At 55.0% G+C, this 17,258-nt stretch overlaps 1 protein-coding gene across 5 annotated transcripts in view; it reads left to right on the top strand.

Annotated features, from left to right (window-relative positions):
* SIL1 (SIL1 nucleotide exchange factor) overlaps positions 1–12,297 on the top strand; it is a 249,957-nt gene extending 237,660 nt beyond the window's left edge. For all 5 annotated transcript variants that reach the window (XM_061424675.1, XM_061424674.1, XM_061424677.1 and 2 more), the window contains exons 8-10: positions 7,367–7,463; positions 7,895–8,059; positions 11,781–12,297. In XM_061424675.1, the coding sequence (XP_061280659.1) occupies positions 7,367–7,463; positions 7,895–8,059; positions 11,781–12,137 (619 nt within the window). In that variant the 3' untranslated portion in view covers positions 12,138–12,297. The remainder of the gene's footprint in view (positions 1–7,366; positions 7,464–7,894; positions 8,060–11,780) is intronic.
* The last annotated feature ends 4,961 nt before the right edge of the window (positions 12,298–17,258 follow it).

Genomic DNA, 17,258 nt, shown 5'->3' with positions numbered 1-17,258 from the left:
AGGTTTTAGCCGAGGCAGGTGGGCTCTTCAGATGCGGCCTGTGGAATCTAGCTTCCTGACCAGGGATTGAACCCAGGCCCTCTGCACTGGGATCATGGACTCTTAGCCACTGGACTACCAGAGAAATCCCTCTATAGTAGTTTTTTAGTGCCCAGTCTGAAATGATTTGGACTTCCCAGGTGGCACTAGTGGTAAAAAAAAAAAAAAACAAACAAAAAAACCAGCAGCCAGTGCAGGAGACGAGAGGTGCAGGTTTGATACCTGGGTGGGGAAGATCCCCTGGAGGAGGGCATGGCAAGCCACTCCCATATTCTTGCCTGGGGAATCCCATGGACAGAGGAGCCTAGTGGGCTACAGTCCATGGGGTCTCAGAGTCAGACACTATTGAGCAACTTAGCTCCCACATCAGTTCAGTTCAGTCACTCAGTCGTGTCCGACTTTTGCGACCCCATGAATCGCAGCACGCCAGGCCTCCCTGTCCATCACCAACTCCCGGAGTTCACTCAGACTCACGTCCATCGAGTCAGTGATGCCATCCAGCCATCTCATCCTCTGTCGTCCGCTTCTCCTCCTGCCCCCAATCCCTCCCAGCATCAGAGTCTTTTCCAATGAGTCAACTCTTCACATGAGGTGGCCAAAGTACTGGAGTTTCAGCTTTAGCATCATTCCTTCCAAAGAAATCCCAGGGCTGATCTCCTTCAGAATGGACTGGTTGGATCTCCTTGCAGTCCAAGGGACTCTCAAGAGTCTTCTCCAACACCACAGTTCAAAAGCATCAATTCTTCGGTGCTCAGCTTTCTTCACAGTCCAACTCTCACATCCACTGCAAAAACCATAGCCTTGACTAGATGGACTTTTGTTGGCAAAGTAATGTCTCTGCTTTTCAATATGCTGTCTAGGTTGGTCATAACTTTTCTTCCAAGGAGTAAGCGTCTTTTAATTTCATGGCTGTAGTCACCATCTGCAGTGATTTTGGAGCCCCCAAAAATAAAGTCTGACACTGTTTCCCCATCTATTTCCTATGAAGTGATGGGACCAGATTCCATGATCTTCGTTTTCTGAATGCTGAGTTTTAAGCCAACTTTTTCACTCTCCTCTTTCACCTTCATCAAGAGGCTTTTTAGTTCCTCTTCACTTTCTGCCATAAGGGTGGTGCTGCAATGATTTAAGGGTGGGGCAGGGAATGCCCCAGAGGACTGTGAGGCAGCGCTGTGAGCTCCCAGATGTCAAGAAGATTCTTCAGCGCCCCTTCCTCTGAGTCCCCTTTGGCTCTCCCAGGGTGGGCAAGTTGTCATTCTGTGTGTGTGTCTGGAAAGGTGTTCTGGAGATGCTCTTGTGAGCTGTATCATTGTGGTGAACTGTGGGCATCCTACACTGGCTTCTGTGACTGGCAGCTGTTTGGGGACTGTATTTGAATGGGTCCTGTGACACTCCCTTCTTTTCTTCAATGTCCAGATGGAACTTCTAAGAGGCCCAGTGTGGTTCCCACCACAGTTACATGGTTTGAAGCTCATTACAGGCTTCAGTGTCTTTATTTCTCCTGGCAGCTTCATTTTCATGTGGAAGAGTTGTATGTGTTGTTTTTTTTTTTTCCCCTAAGTTGGTAACTGTCCATGTCTTGATTGATTAATTGATTGCTTAACCACATTAATCCCTAGATGGTAGGCTAGTATAGATCTTTAATGAGCCTGTTTCGGGAATACACATCCTGCAGGTTCTTGTGTTCACAGGTGACCCAGGGCCACTCACTGTCTGAGGCTGTCAGAGAAAGGACCTTTCTTTCTCTGAGCATACACAGCGTCATCAGGCAGGATCACAAACGATTGAGCCTGAGGTTTCCCCCTTTCCCCACTGCACAGCATCTTCTCAGAGAGCATTTCAGAACAGTGACACCTTTGTCTTCTGTTATTAAGACAGAAGGAGTAATGATTGTCCTACCTAGAAATATTGCAGGGACTCATGAGAAAGCACATACCCTCTGTGTCCCCAGCATGCTGTGAACAGGCCTGACATCTTGGTTTGGGCTGGGACTCTGGACCACACAGGCTCTACGCCAGGGGTCTCACCTTAGAATCTCCTCAGCCCCCACTGAAGCCATCAACCCAGTCCGTATTTCCTGTTCTCTCCCTTTCTGTTTTTCTCCTTTTCCACTGATTCAGACTCCCTTTTTAGCCCTTACTGTTCTGATTCACCCATGAGCATGCTGGGTGAGCAGATTCTGTGCATTTCCTGTTTCTGGGCACACGCCCCCGCTGCCAGCAGTGCCTGCTCCACGGCCCCCGTGCATCGCAGAGGACCCCACAAGGTAGAGGGCCTGTGCTTGACTTACTGCTCTGCTCTCCCCATCTTGAAAGCCCTCAGTTTTGGAACAAGGGTGCCATGTTCCCTTGAATATTATGTAGCTGGGTCCTGAGTGCCCCGGAGGGAAGAGGCGCTGCCTGCCTCTAAAGTGAGCAGCGTTGTCCTGAGCCCCCGTGGCCAGGCCTGGCTGCCCACCCTGAGATCAGCTCCACCACCCCTCAACACCCCCTGACACTTGCTCAGCCTGGTTAGCTAAAACATGACCTCTGACCCTTGGCAGGTTCCCACATCAGTCACCCCAACCCAAATTATTTGGTTTCTGCAAATGCAGTCTTTTTCCGTTTCTGCAGTGCCCCCTCCCCCCAACGCCAAGATTTACCGAGGAGCAGCTGCTACTGTCCCTCTGCACTCAGACAGCTGACTCGCCTGCTGATTGTGAACATCCCAGTAATCCAAGTGCTAATGGTGTTTATTCAGCCCAGCCGGCTTAGCCCTGAACAAGGTTTATTCTCATTTATCTCATGGGAGACGAGCTACGTCCTTAATATCCTTCTGTTGACTTTGAGCACACCAGCGCCACTGATGTCGCTGAGAGACATGCCAGGCCCCTGCCCTTTTACTCACTCAAAGCCTCAGTTGTCAGGACACCCATCGTCTGGCCGGCAAGACACCCTCACCCCCATGCCCGCCCCCAGGCTCTGTGGCTGCGGCTCTGATCCTGAGTCTGTGGACTGGGAGGAGCTGAGACCAGCATACGTGTGCCTGGGCCTCTGGGCCGAGGAGAAGCTGTGTTCTCGAGGATATGGTCTGGCCGCAAAATGTGTACAGCAGACGCACTGATTGTAATCTCCCAGTCACAGTGTATTGGCTAGCATTTTGGTGCTCACTGGCTTTTCTGTCTTTAACTCAAGGTAGTTTTAGCTCTGTCTCCCAGGTGAAGACTCTGAAGCAAAGGGACTCACCCAAGGCTATCAGGCATTGTTGACAGGATTCTCGCTGAGTAATCTCCGGGCCCTGCCCCTTGCACATGCTATAGACCTCACTCTGCTCTGTATGGGGCACTTCTTCCCCCAAAACATAGCAGAGAGCGTTCAGAGCCCAAGGCTGAGGTCTCAGGGAGAGGTTCTCTGAGAGCAGGTTGGTGTCAGCCCTTCCAGGGCTGACTGCTCAAGAGAAGCCCTTTTCCACTGTCCCTGATGGATGGACTGAGTGACATCTAGAAATACGAGATTGGTCTTTTCCACCCTCCGGCTGTGTTTCCTCAGCCCCTTGACTGGACAGCACTAGAAGGCTGTTTTCAGAAGGGTTACAATTGTATGGAGTCTCTGGCATGTCCATGGAACCACTGAAGCCCTGAGCCCTGGGGTAGGGCCTAGAGTTATGTGGGTTCTCTCATTCAAGCTGGTCAAGGTGTAGGCCCAGGGCTGCCAAGGCCACACTCGGCCACAGGCCCACATTTGGCCAATGGTCCTACTCTACTCATGCAGGTCTTCAGGACTGTGCTGCAGGTGGGAAAGAGTAGACTGAATACCTCATGAAAGTGATTCTGTCAAGTGGCAGGAGGCCCGAGGCTTTCCCTTTTTCTCACTGGTGTACTTCTGTGTTTGAGCTCTATTCTTTCCTACTGTGGATGGGCTTTCCTCCATTTAAAGGGGTCGGGACGAACCTGGCTGCTCTTGGCTGTAGGTACCCCTGGCTTGCAGCACACTGTCTGCCTTGTGGAGAAGAAACTTCTGTGTCCTGACTCCAGAATCAAAGACTGAAGGGCTCTGATGGCCCATCCTCAGCAGCCCACTGAGGGCCTGGTGAAGGGGGAACATGATGAAGCAGTGCTGGGCCGCAGGCCCTTACCCATCAGGACCACAGGGAGTGGGAGAGTCAGTCACAGGAGGAAGGGAAGAAAGGATTTCAGAGCCTGGTGAGGAGAAAGGATGCTGGGCAGATACACAGAGCGCACCACAGCGCCAGCCTGACCTGCGAGGGGTGGGCTGGCCTGCCTCAGAGTGTCCCTCCAGGTCCTCTCCCACCCCGGGTCACTGTCCTGACACGGGCCCTCCCCCTGGGCCCTCTCTCTCGTCTGTGTGCCCTGGAGGCACGTTTCCAACTCCCCAATTTGCCTTGCAAGTGTTGAGGAAAGAGAAGCAGGAGCAAGTTCCACTTACTGGGCAGGTTATGGGTCCTGTGTCTCCCCTGCTCGGTCAAAGCCTGACCTGCCTTTGTGTCAGGGGTCAGCTGCACCTCTCAGCCCCATTCTCGATGGTTCTTCAGGGCAGCCTCCACTGAATGGTCTCCTAGCCTCTCTGGACGTGCTCATGTTGTTCCCTGAGCACATGCTGGTCTTCTGGTCCACAGACCGTCTTCCCCACCTGACCTCCCAGTCTCCAGCAGTCTTGCTTCTTTCGGGCAGCCTTGCTGGCTCTTCCAGACCAGACTTTCCTATTCTTTCTCTGAAGCCCCATAGACCGTAGGTTCAGAGCCACCTGGCAGGGCCTAAAGTTACGTAGCCATTCACTTATTCGCTCTGCACCCTGTAAGTGGAATATGGTGGTGTGGCATCTCTCCTGCGTGTGGAGCCTGGCTTGTCAGTGTGGAGCAGCAGCAAAGAGGCTGAGTGTCCGCGAGGATCTGTTCTGCACGTGGGGCATCTCTGAGCAACTAACTGCCTGGCCTGTGCCTTCCTCTAGATCTTCCCTGGCACAGTGCTGTGCGGCCCTTTCTACCCCACATCAGGCTTCTGTGGACAGAAATACTGGGAAGCCATGTCTCTTCTTAGCTTTGGGCATTCTTTGTTTACTCCCACTGGCTTATTCTTCCTCTGGAGGATCCTAGGGATTTGCCCACAGACTACGTGCCCACCCCTTGGCCGCTGGTAGTCTGTTTTTTACTGTTTGTGCTTTGGTTCCCTCTGGGGTTTGGGTCTTCTCTCCCCTTCTACCAGCTGAGACCTGGGTGGGCAGAGACCAGTCTTCTTCGTGTCTCTCCCCTCCCCCAGCACTGCCCAGGCTGGTGACAGGGAGGCGCTCCAGGGCCGCTCAGGCTGGGCTTCCCTGGGGGCCCCTCTGCTCCTGAGCTGTGTTGCCTCTCTGGGTCTTGTTCTCAGCAGATCTGTAGATGAGAACAAGGTTTCACATGCCGTCTTTGAAGGAGCTTGTCTGTGCCGCTCTGGGGCCCACTGGGGACGGGGCTCCTCTGTGCTGTTCCCTGAGGCCGATGCGATGTTGGGCCTCCTAGCCCCCTCTTCCTTGGGAGACTGCATCTGACGTTTGTATGAATTTTCTCAGCGTGGTTGACTTCTTTTCCTAGACCCTGCCTGTTGCGGGTGAGCGTTCCTCAGACACATGATGGCAGAGACAGCCCTAATTAGCTCACCCTTTGATGAAGCAGCTGCCTGTCTCAAGTTGGGGGAGCAGGGGGTAGGGGAGAGGCTCAGTGCCAGACTCCCGGCATCAGTGCCCACCTGCCTGTCTGGAGAGGAGCTGTCAGCCTTCCTCCCCGGGGACCCCAGCCCTCTTCTCCAGACGGCTGTTCAGACATGAGTGAAGTTGCAGTGGGAGAGGCCGGCACCCACCCTCGTGTCCTTTCTGCAGAGGAGATGCAGCGGGGTGCGGGCTTCTCCCATTTTACAGCAGGAAAATTGGCCCTGTGCGCTCGGTCTGCACCAAGCTTTGAGGCTGCCGCCTGGCAGGAGTAGAGGGTGGGCTGTCAGGCACTCACTGGGCCCCGTGACCGTACTGTCCGGCCAGGGCCTCTCCTCTGAGCCGCCTGCTCTCTCTTCTTGTCTGCCTCCCCTTTCTCTGGGTTTTGGACCAGGAATCGTCTCTGTGATTTGTCTGTATCTTGAGCATCCTGCCTTATTCTCCCCATGCTGTGAGGGCCCCCTGCCGAAGTGGGGGTTTGGAGAAACAGGTGCTTTTTGGGTTTCCAGTCTACTTTTTGGTGGCCAGAGCCCAGAAGAGAGTGGGGGCCGCCTGTGTGCTTGCGTCTCACCCCGGGGCCAGCCCCTACTCCATCCCCTTGCTGCTGGTCTCTGGCTTTCACTTGCCTGCCACCTTTCCCAAGACCTTATAAGCTGCTGGTGAAAGCATCTCAGTCTTCCTCGAGGGCCTGACTACACAGGCCCCTGCACTTGGCTCTCAACCATAATTCATCACCAGTTTGGTCTTAGAAAGCAAATGATTCCCAGCATGTCCCTGTCTGGCACCCTGCCCCAGGGGAGGTCTCACCCTTCAGGCGCCCATCCTTTCATCCGGGAGGGCTTTGCCTGAAATGTTTGTTTGAAGCTCATCCTCACTCTTTTCTCCAGCCCAGAATGGGGCCTGGAGTCCCAGGGGCAGCCCTGGGTTTGGAGTGTTGCGTTGCTGCCCGTTTGCTGCTTGATGCAGTCACGGTTGTCCACGTGTCAGCTCCCTCCCCCCTGTTGCTGGGGCCTTCGCCTTGGCAGAGCCTGCACTGGGCTGCAGGGACAGGCACAGAGTGGAGAGAGCAGCAGGGGCAGCTGGGTTGGTCCTGTGTCGGGATCTCCCCAGGACCAGAGGCTCCCTGGATCCTGTTCTCTCTGCCTGCCTTCCTCCCCATGCTCTGTCTGTGTGCGCCACCCGGGAGGGGAGGGGGCGGAAGACACCTTGCAGCTCCACACTTCTTTAGTGTTTCCCCAGAGCGTGATGCTCCTGGGATCCTGGAGGCAGCAGGGGAGCAGGTATGGCTGCCTCAAGGAGCGTGGAGGAAGGCTTTCCATTGGAGGGACCCTGAAGGAGCACGTTGAGCACAGTGGGATCTTAAAATGGGACTTCCATCCCCAGATCTTGCCTGCCTGTTGGCTGATGTGGAGTGGACACTGGCTTGGGGCCCTGGGCCCTGTCGCCTGGGCTGTGGCCACTGTACCCAGATGGACCCGCGTCATTTTGTTTTGTTTGCCCAGCTAAGTCCTAGCCTGTCCAGAGTGGGAACCCCCCTTTGTTCTTCACCAGGGATGGCCGCTGTGGCAGCAGCCCCCTTACCTGGGCTGGGCATGCCCCCAAGTTGGTGAGTAGGTGCAAAATCATGCTCTCTTGTTCTTCCCCCACAGCAACCCAAAGGTCCAGGTGGAGGCCATTGAGGGGGGAGCCTTGCAGAAACTGCTGGTCATTCTGGCCACAGAGCAGCCTCTCACTACAAAGAAGAAGGTGTGTTTCTGCCCTTTTTTCTTGTTCAGACCTCAGCACACCTGTGAAACCTAGAAGGCGAGGAGGGTCCCTCTCCAGACTGTACTTGTAACCCTTGGGGGCCTGAGTGGTCATCCCTGGGTGGCATGGCGGGGAGGGCCTCTCTCTGAAGCAACCAGGCAGCCTGTGAGGCATCTGAGGCCTGGGTTCAGCTCCCAGGTTCAGAACCCCAGCTCCTGCCCTGGGCCTCTGTTTGTCCACTGGGTGATGTTGAAGGTGTCTGATGTCTCTCCTCTCTCAGCCTTGGGTCCTGGGGTGCAGCTAATCCCAAGGGTGGCGGGTGGAGCCAGAGAGAAAGGGGGCTGGGCTGGGATACTTGGGGCTCCTCCAGGTGCCTGCCCCAGGGCCTGGTTTCTGTAGCGCCTCACCCATCAGGGTCTGTTTCTCCCCAGGCCCTGTTCGCCCTGTGCTCCTTGTTACGACACTTCCCCTATGCCCAGCAGCAGTTCCTGAAGCTGGGGGGGCTGCAGGTGCTGAGGAGTCTGGTCCAGGAGAAGGGCATGGAGGTGCTGGCCGTGCGTGTGGTCACCCTGCTCTATGACCTGGTCACCGAGAAGGTGAGTACTCAGGGCCCGGCCACCCCTGCCCTCTGCTTTGTGTGTGCTTCTGGTCATTGGACCTCCTCCTCCCCCAGTATCTTCCGTCCGTCCCTCCATCCTCATAGCAGAGTGACCTGAGCAAATGTGCCAGCCTGGAGCTGGGCAGCGATGCTTTGGAGCCCAGGACTTCTGAGATGTCAGGGCAGAAGTCCTGTGGGAGGTGACTGCTGAGCTCACACCTGAGAGCTGCACGGAGTGGGAGGGAGGAGGGGACGCTGGCAGTGGTCAGGGCCAGGTGTGCAGGCATAGGGGTCAGTATGACCGAAGGCCCGAACAGCCAGGATCAGCCCTCCATGGAATGAAAGGTCATGTGTGGTGAAGCGTAGGGTGGGGGCAACCAGGAGCAGGTGGGGTGGAGCAGCTTGTGTCTGGAGCCACCACAGCAGCCAGGAGACCGAGGAGCTGGGCTGGAATAACGCTGAACCTGAAGATTCTGGAAACCTGAAGCTGCCTCCTCTGGTTTGGGAGCTTTGGCTCTGGGCCGGGCTCAGACTAGCTGCCATCAAGGGCCCCAGGGGCTTGCTGCCTGCAAGGAGACTTGGTGCCCAGCCTACTTTGGTCTTTGTGAGCTTGGAAAGTGTCTTAATTAAGGAGAGGGTAAAACCAGCCAGGCCTGATTTCTTAGTTCAGCTGCTGCAGAGAGCTCTGGCAGGGTTTTCTCTGTTGCCTCTCAGGGGCCACACTCTCCCCACAGCTGACTCGGATTAGGGGAGCAGGGCTGGGCAGCCGCGGGGACCATGCTGGAGACAGAGGGCCTGCCCCTTCCTCACCGCGCCTCCCGGCTCTGTGCACCCCTCTCCCAGGCCTCAGGCTGGATCAGGGTTGTCCGTTGCTGCTTTTCTCTCCACCTCTTGGCTTTTGTTTGTGTGCACTCGCCTCTTTTCCTGTCTCATCTCTCAGGCTGTCCCTCTCCCTCTCTCTCCCCTCCCCCTCTCTCTTCCTTCACCCCTCCAGGCTGCAGAAACCTGATTTCTCAGAACAGCAGGCAGCCATGTGGTGCTCACATCCAGTTAATAAGGCCTGGGCACAGTTGACGTCCTGGGAACAGGCCAGCAAGCCTGGGGAAGGATGTGTGCATTGGTTGGCATTTCCCGGGAGAACCCTGTCACTTTCCCCTGGTGTCCTGGGTGTCTTTGCTGCCCCCAGCCCTGGCACAGGGCACTGTGACTGCCTCATCCCAGGGGAGCCGCCTCTGGCAGTCTGACCAAGGCTCTCTGAGTCAGCTGGCCCAGGAGCCAGACTGGAGGCTTTGGGGTGCCATGAGGATCAGGGAGGGCCTGGCGTTTCTCTGCAAACAGCACGAAGACAGCCGTCTGTCTGCAGGAGGAAGATGGTGGAGGGGTTTCAGCTGGAGCAATAGAACAGATGGCAGGTGTGCTCTACGTGTAAGGCCATCAGGGCGTCTTGTTCTGTGGTTTCTCAGAGAGAATACACTGGGGATAGGTACAGGGCTCCCAAAGGAAGAGGTGTGACAGGGTGGAGGGGTGCCATGCTCCCTGAGGGCATCTTTGGTGTGCAGAGGTAGTGGCTGGACTTCAGAATTCCCAGGACAGTGTGGACCCGCCTCTCAGATTATCAGGCTCCTTGGTCCTTGCCCCTTCCATCGTCTGCCAAACCCCAGGCATTTCTTCTTCTGTCCCTTGGCTCTGGGCAGGCCCTCTACTAAGAAACTGTGTCCTGACATCTGAGCTCCTGCAGAGCTGGGACGCCTACCTGTGGTTATGAACCCACATCTTCTTGTGCCTCCATGAAGCTGAAGGGCCCTTCCACAAGTGTTGCCTGGGTGTCTGCCTGCCCCGTGCCGTGCCCGGCCCACAGTCCCTGCCCTCCTGGTGCTTCCAGGCAGACATTTACCAGAGACCCTCCTAGAGTGTGTGGGCCCTGGAGGCTTACCATCAGGGCCCTGACTCTTTGGGGCAGTCAGGAGAGTTGCTGAGTGAGATCTGAGGGTTGAGTCAGATTGACTGTGGAGTTGGTGCTGGGTGAGAGGGTGCCGGGAAGTGCGAGCTGCCCCTGCACAGGCCCTAGGGGAGGGTTAGTGTGACAGGTGCCGGAGTGAGGGCACCAGTGGGGAGGCGTCTGAGCGCCCGGGGGGCAGGGCCTGCAGCGCCTCCACGTCCCAGGGTGGGAGTCTATCTTTATGGTCAGAAATGCCCAGTGTGAAGGGTTTGGGGTGAGGTCTGGAGGGGGCAGGCTGGGCCCGGGAGGCAGGGGACTGAGAAGCACAGCGAGGAGCAGGGCCCCAGGGCACAGAGCTGGCAGGACTGGGGTGTTTTGCGGGTGGAGCTGGCGGGATGGGAGTAGGTTAGGAAACGACAGCCACATCCCTCTCAGCCTTTTCTGTGTCAGAAAGCTGACCCTCTCTGCTTCCCTGCTTCCTCTGCCGGCTCTGAGGAGCCCCAGAGCCATCAGGTGGTCTGCTGTGGGCCCTGAGCTTTTTCTGGGCTTTCTTCTTGCCTGCCCTGTCATGCATGCCCCATTCTCCCCTGGAGTTAGGGCAGCGAGTCCTTCTTTCTTCCTGAGAGTGCGTTTAGTGTGCCCACTGCTGCTCCTTCGTCTCCGCATACCTTCCTCTGACGGGTGAAGTGAGTTGGTAGACTCCTGGTGGCGTGCTGTGATCGTGCAGTGGTTAGTACTCTATGTAATGAAATGAGGTGGTAATCTGTCAGGTCTAAGGTGTTCCCTTCCCTGCCTCTGAATGCCTGCTAGGATTGGTTCCCACCACATTCTGTTGGAGCTGGGTTTCTGCACATCACCGACACAGGCCATGTGTGGAACTTCCTGCCCAGACTTCCCTTGGCGTAGAGGCCAGGGATGCCCAGGGCTCTGTGTTCTGTGCCCAGCCTGGCTCTCGTGCCCATCCACCGTAACAGCCTGCTGGGCTGCAAACATGAGATGGGCCCAGGCCTCTTGTCACAGCCCTCCATGTGTGCGAACCCTCCACCCTCGTCCCCTCAGACAACTCCCACAAGCCTCGCAAGACTCAGGGAAGTGCCAGCTTCCTCTCCCCACCATGCCCGACTCCTCTGAGGGAGTGGATCCGTGGTTGTGGTGGTGATGCCGCCGCTGGCACAGCTGACATTTGATGATGGTAAAGCTCACTTCGTTGGTGGGCTCCGTGTGCTGGGCACTGCGTGTTCGCTGTCCTCTTAAGTCCTCCCAACCATCCTGAAGGGGCTTAGTCGTCTCGTCCACTTGAGGGGTGGTGACAGTGAGTCCCAGGGAGGCTCAGTGCCGGCCCAAGGCCGTTTGGTCATTCAGCTGTCAGTGGTGGAGCAGGATTTGAGCCCAGACTGTCTGCCTCTGCCCCGCCCTGCTACACGAAATGCACCGTGACATGTAGGACCTGCTCCCCCAGATCCCGAGCTGCTTGAGGGCAGGGATCCTGTCTCCATCCTGGTTTCTCCAGCACCTGGCACACTGTAGTTTTTTTTTTTTTTTGGATGAGTGGATGGATGGACAGATGGGTGGACATGTGGACGGGCTGGAGAGCATGTGTGGAGCTGTGAATCCAGCTGACCTTCCCCCTGAAGGGCCTTTGAGGCCCAAGGATCTGGACAGAGAAGGGACAGACTCGGGTCAGCCAAGCGCCTTCAAGTCTGAAGGGCGGAGCTGATGGCTCTCTGTCTGTTCTCTGTCCCGTGTCCCCCCACCCCCGCCCTGGCCATGCGGATGGCAGATGTTTGCGGAGGAGGATGCCGAGCTGACGTGGGACATGTCCCCCAAGAGGCTGCAGCAGTATCGCCAGGTGCACCTCCTGCCCAGCCTGCAGGAGCAGGGCTGGTGCGAGATCACCGCCCACCTCCTGGCGCTGCCAGAGCACGACGCCCGCGAGAAGGTGCTACAGACGCTGGGCGCTCTCCTGGCCACCTGCCGGGACCGCTTCCATCAGGACACACAGCTCCACAGGACACTGGGCACCCTGCAGGCTGAGTACCAGGCACTGGCCGCCCTGGAGCTCCAGGAGGGTGAGGACGAGGGTTACTTCCGGGAGCTCCTGGACTCCATCGACAGCTTGCTGACGGAGCTGAGATGAGGCTGCCCCTGACACCGGGACGCTACTTGTGAGACTGAGGGGCACCAGCTTGGGTGGGCTCCTCAGGGGGTACCAGGCAGGAGGGCGGGGCTTCCCTCCTGGGGCCTGGGCATCATCTGGGCAGTGCTGGCTTGGCCATTAAATGGAGGCGTGACGGCCAGTGTCTTGTTTGTGTCTGTGTGGTCTGGGCATAGCGCTTTGGTGGTCACTGGGTGGCAGGCTGCTGAGGTGCCCTGGTGATGTGCTGGGTGGTTGCCTGGTAATGGGCCCTGTGGGAAGGATCCAGGCCCAGGAGTTAAGAGAATCCCAGCTGGACCCAGCTCTCTCCCACCAGTGGCTCTGTAACTTTGGGTGACACTTAGCTTCCTGGAGACTGTTTCCTCCTCTGTCAGAGGAGAAGGCCATTAAACGTGAAAAGACACACGGAAAGCACCACACCAGTGCCCAGCACTCGCGCTTGCCCCTCCTCACCCAGCTGTGCAGGGCAGTCTGCCCCTCCATCCCGTGCCTGCATGTTAGTTTCAAGGCTGGTGGCAGAAACTTGAGGGCATCTCCACACACAGGGCTGCTGTGTCAGCCCAGGCCAGGCAGCTGATGGGTGAGGCTGGGCCCTGGGTGGTGGGACTGGGGGCGCTCGGTGCACTCTGGAGGCCTTTGGGTGGAGGTATCACTCTGGGAGAGGAATAATCTCTCCACAGCTGGTAGTGGGAGCCCAGGCTGGGCCCACCTGACGGAGCAGAGGGGCCTCTCCGTGCCCTTGCCTCTCTGCGTCCATGTGCTCTGCGCTGAGCAGGAGGTGGCAGCCTTGGAGGCAGGGGTGGCTGAGCCTGACAAGCCGCAGCCCCCACCCCGGAGAGGCTGAGCGCCAGGCTGGGAGCCTGCTGCAGGTTGCCACAGCAACCCTGCTCTGGGCTTTCCTGATTTGGATTCTGGTGCGTTTGTTTTTCAGCTTTTCCCAATGCACCAGAGGCTCACTCCTGCTGCTTAGGCCGCCCCTCCCAGCCTCTGTGTAGAACTCTCCCCATTCTGGCCTTGCGTGTAGAAATCGTGGTTTCGCTGAGCTGAGGGCAAACTGAGGCCCAGAGAAACCGGGGGCAGGTCAATGGCTTCAGCCCTGCTCCTGCCCACGGAGAGCCTGGGAGGGCTGCTGCAGCAGAGCATTCTCCAGGGGGGCGGGAGGGAGGCCAGGGTCTGTGGAGTTGGGGTAGGATGCCTCGGGGCCCAGGTGTCACGGGGATCAGTCCACCAAGTTGGATGCCTGCTGGCTCGGGCATCATGGGGCTCAGACCAGAGTCCTCCGAGTTGGATGCCTGCTGGCTCGCAGCCTCTAAACCTGTCAGTAGCCTGTACATTTCACAGATGAGGAAGTCACGGCCAGGGAGGCTGAATGATCTGCCTGAGGTCACAGAGGCAGCGAGGGGCAGAGCTGGAGTTTGCTGGGCGGAACACGCTTTGAAAAGTTTGAATGTTTGGCTCAGAAGAAGATCATTTTAATTAATCTGACAGGCAGTGGTGGGAGGGCCAGGAGAGACGGCTGAGCAGGCCAGGTCCAGAAAGGTTCTGGGACTCGGGAGTGAGTGAGGGGAGGCAGACAGTGCCAGGCGACTGAGCCCACAGCCAGGTGATGGCACTGCATCTGCCGTCTCCTTCACATACATAACACAAGACGTTGGCAGGGGTGGAGCTTGGGCTGCAGTCTGCCTTCTCAGTGGCCTCATCCGGGTCATCCAGGGCCTCTGCCTTCTTGGTCCTTAGTCTCGGGTGGATTCTGGTTTCACCATCCAGTTCATCGGTGACTGTTGTCTGCAGGTCTAGGAAGAGCCTCCGGGACCTATAGCCAAGGAGCACAACCTGGGCTACGTAACATGATGTCTGACAGTGAATGCTGAAAACTAAAGAAAAATAAAGCCCAGAATGGGGGATGAGGAGTGTCAGGGAAGGCCTCTCTGAGGAGGTGCAGTGTGAAGAGAAGAAGTGAGGCAGTGAGCCCTGTGGGATCTGGGGAAGTGCTTTGTATATAAGGAAATAGCAGAGGCAGGAACATGGCTGGGTGTTGGAAGAAAAGCAAGAGTTGGTGGAGGGGAGGATAATAAGCACCGTGAGGAGGGCGGACTCTGGCAGCTCTGGTGAGGACTGGAGCCGCTGCTTTGTGATGGGGCCATTGGAGACTTGTGAGCGGAGGGCAGACCTGACGTGACTGACATTTTAACAGGACCACGCACGCTGCTGTGGTGAGAACAGATGACACGGGAGCAAGGACGGAAGCAGGTGGCCGGCGCAGGGTCTTATGTAAAATCCAGGTGAGAGCTGATGTGGTGTGAACCAGGGTGATGATGGAGACAGTGATGTGGTCAGACTCCACTGTGTTTTAAAGGTCACCGTGAGAGGACTTGCTGACTGATTGCATGTGGGGTGTGAGGGAAAAAAAGAGTGAAGGATGAAGCCTTACCTCAGGACTTCAATAAAGTTGAAGTTGCAGCAGAAACTGGACAACCATGTTTTAGAAGATGAACCTTGACCTATAACTGTTGTCTTACCCAAAATTTAACTCAAAACCAACTACAGACCTAAATGAAAAACTGTAAAATGAAAAACTGTAAAACTTTTAGAAGAAGAGAGGAAAATAAATATTTGTGACTTTAGTTTTTAGCTATACCACCAGAAGCACAATTCGTAAAGTTAAAAACTGATGGATTGAACTATATCAAAATTAGAAACTTGTTCTGTGAAATTAAAATAAAGACAAGCCAAAAACAGGGAGAAAATATATACTTGGCAAAAAGGATTTGTATCTAGAATCAATGTCAAAAAAAAATACTTGACAAAGGATTTTGCATCCAGAATATATGAAGAATTCCCAAAGCAAGAAAACAGTCAACCCAATTTTCAAAAATAAAGATTTGCAAAGACATCACCAAAGTGGATATACAGATGACACATAAGCAGGTGAAAAAAATGCCCGTGAGACAGCATTCCATTCTTATTCCTAGGTATTTACCCAAGATAAAAATCCTTGTTTATACAAAAACTTGTACTTGAACAATTATATCAACTTTATTTGTAAAAACAAAACTGGAATTAGGTAAAATGTCCCTTATCTGGGGGTGGATGGACCAAATGGAAATAATCCCCACGGTGCTCTGCTCCACACGGAAGAACAGACAGCTATGCCCGCGGCACACGCGTGCGTCTCAGATGCATGCTGCGGACTCAAAAGAAGCCAGGCTCAGAAGGCTGCATACTGTTGATTTATGGGACATTCTGGAAAAGGCAGAACTATAGGGAAAGGGCCTGTTCAGGACTTAGGGGACATTTCAACGACAGTGGGGCGGCACAGTGGAATCTTGGGGAGCATGTTGGAAATGTTCTGTGTCTCAGTTGTGGTTACACAACCACTACATGTGTCAAAATTCAGACACCCCAGAAAGTGAATTTTACTCTGTGTAAATTACAGCTAAAAAATTGTAATAAATACTTCCCTGGTGGCTCAGATGGTAAAGAATCTGCCTGCAATGCAGGAGGCCTGGGTTCGATCCCTGGGTTGGGAAGATCCCCTGGAGGAGGAAATGGTAACCCAGTCCAGTATTCTTGCCTGGGAAAATCCCTTCAACAGAGGAGCCTGGTGGGATCCATGGGATCACAAAGAGTTGGACGCAACTGAGCGACTGACACTTTGAAATACTCAAACGTTTCCTTTCCTAGCATTTGACTGTTATCTGTGCTTCTGAGATTACTTAATGTCTATCGCATCTGATGGTGGAAACACTAACCCTGCACTCGAACTTCTTTTCCTAGCTCCACCAGCAGGATACCTCGTGGGTGGCTGGAAATCTGATGTGGTGGGAGTATTTACACCAGGGAAGTCGGGAAATGTTACAAATCAAGGCTTAATTTATTGTTTTGTTGATTGTCTAGACTTTAAAGAGGGCGATGAAGAAGACATTAATGCCAGTTAAGCTTTGTGTGTCATCTATATTTAGCACAAAAAAATGAAATTATCTTACAGTATTTGACAGATATTATCTGATTCAGCAAAGTCATCATTCACTGACAAGTGAAATTCCCACATTTATTTTTGTTCTTTCACTTCCTTACTCCTTAAGGTAAACAAAAATATCAACCAACATTCATGTCAGAACTAGACTCATTTGTCAGTTTCAACCATAGGTTGGCTATGGATGCAAGATTTGAGCAAAAATCAAAGAAGGAATTTAAGCTGTGTGGAATCGAGAGTAAAGAATATTGCCTATTTCGTTAATTCTGAGTTGTGTACTGTAATTCCTTTATAGGAGTAAAATGTGTAACAAAATATATGGATATATATATGCAGCCTCTCCCCATCCCTCCCTGAAAACCTGGTTGTTGTACATTATTGATCAAGCAGAAGAGAAGCAAGGTCAGTGGCCTGGACTAGCTGAGTGTTAGAGACCAAGAGGGGGAGCATGTTAAGGAGACTCGAGCAAGGTGAGTGAGGATGTGATGGTGGAAATCTGGAGAAAGCCTGACAAGGAGGGACCGTGGCTGCCAGCAGCAAGTCAGGCCGAGAGGAGGGCTGGACCGAGCGGGGAGAGTGGTGGTGGGCACTGGAGACGGTCCCAACGTTCCCCTGAGGAGCTCTGTCTCAGGGGAGGGAGACATGGACCTGGAAAGGCTTTTTGTCCCCTTGTTTTAAACTCTGGGGTCTATGACATATTTTTGTGTGCTGATGAGAACCACTGAGGGAAGGCAAACTTGGTCAGGCAGGAAATGGGGGCGTGAGAATTGAGGGCTAGAATGCTTTGGACTGGGATCCCGTGACCAGTGACAGGGTGACCTCACCCCCTGGAGAACCCCTGCACGCTGACACGCAGTCCTGAGGACCCGTGCAGGAACGGGCAGGTGCGGTGGGAGTCTGAGGGCGTCTCTGGGGAGAAGAGCCTGCCCTCTGGGGCTCCTGAGGGCTGGTCTGAACCTGGGGGCGTTAGAGGGACTGACTGAGCGGCTGGGAGGAGGGGCTGGGCAACTCGTGAGCTGTGTGACTTGGGTGAGAGTTGGTCGCCACTCCTGTAGAGTTTGAGGGGCAGTAATAGTGACACGTCACGAGCAGCAAACAAGCAACTGGGGGATGTGGGTGAAGGCCTA

The sequence above is a fragment of the Bos javanicus genome, chromosome 7 (assembly GCF_032452875.1).
Source record: "Bos javanicus breed banteng chromosome 7, ARS-OSU_banteng_1.0, whole genome shotgun sequence".
In the NCBI taxonomy this organism is placed as follows: Eukaryota; Metazoa; Chordata; class Mammalia; order Artiodactyla; family Bovidae; genus Bos; species Bos javanicus.
This window is presented reverse-complemented; position numbering and strand designations above follow the sequence as displayed.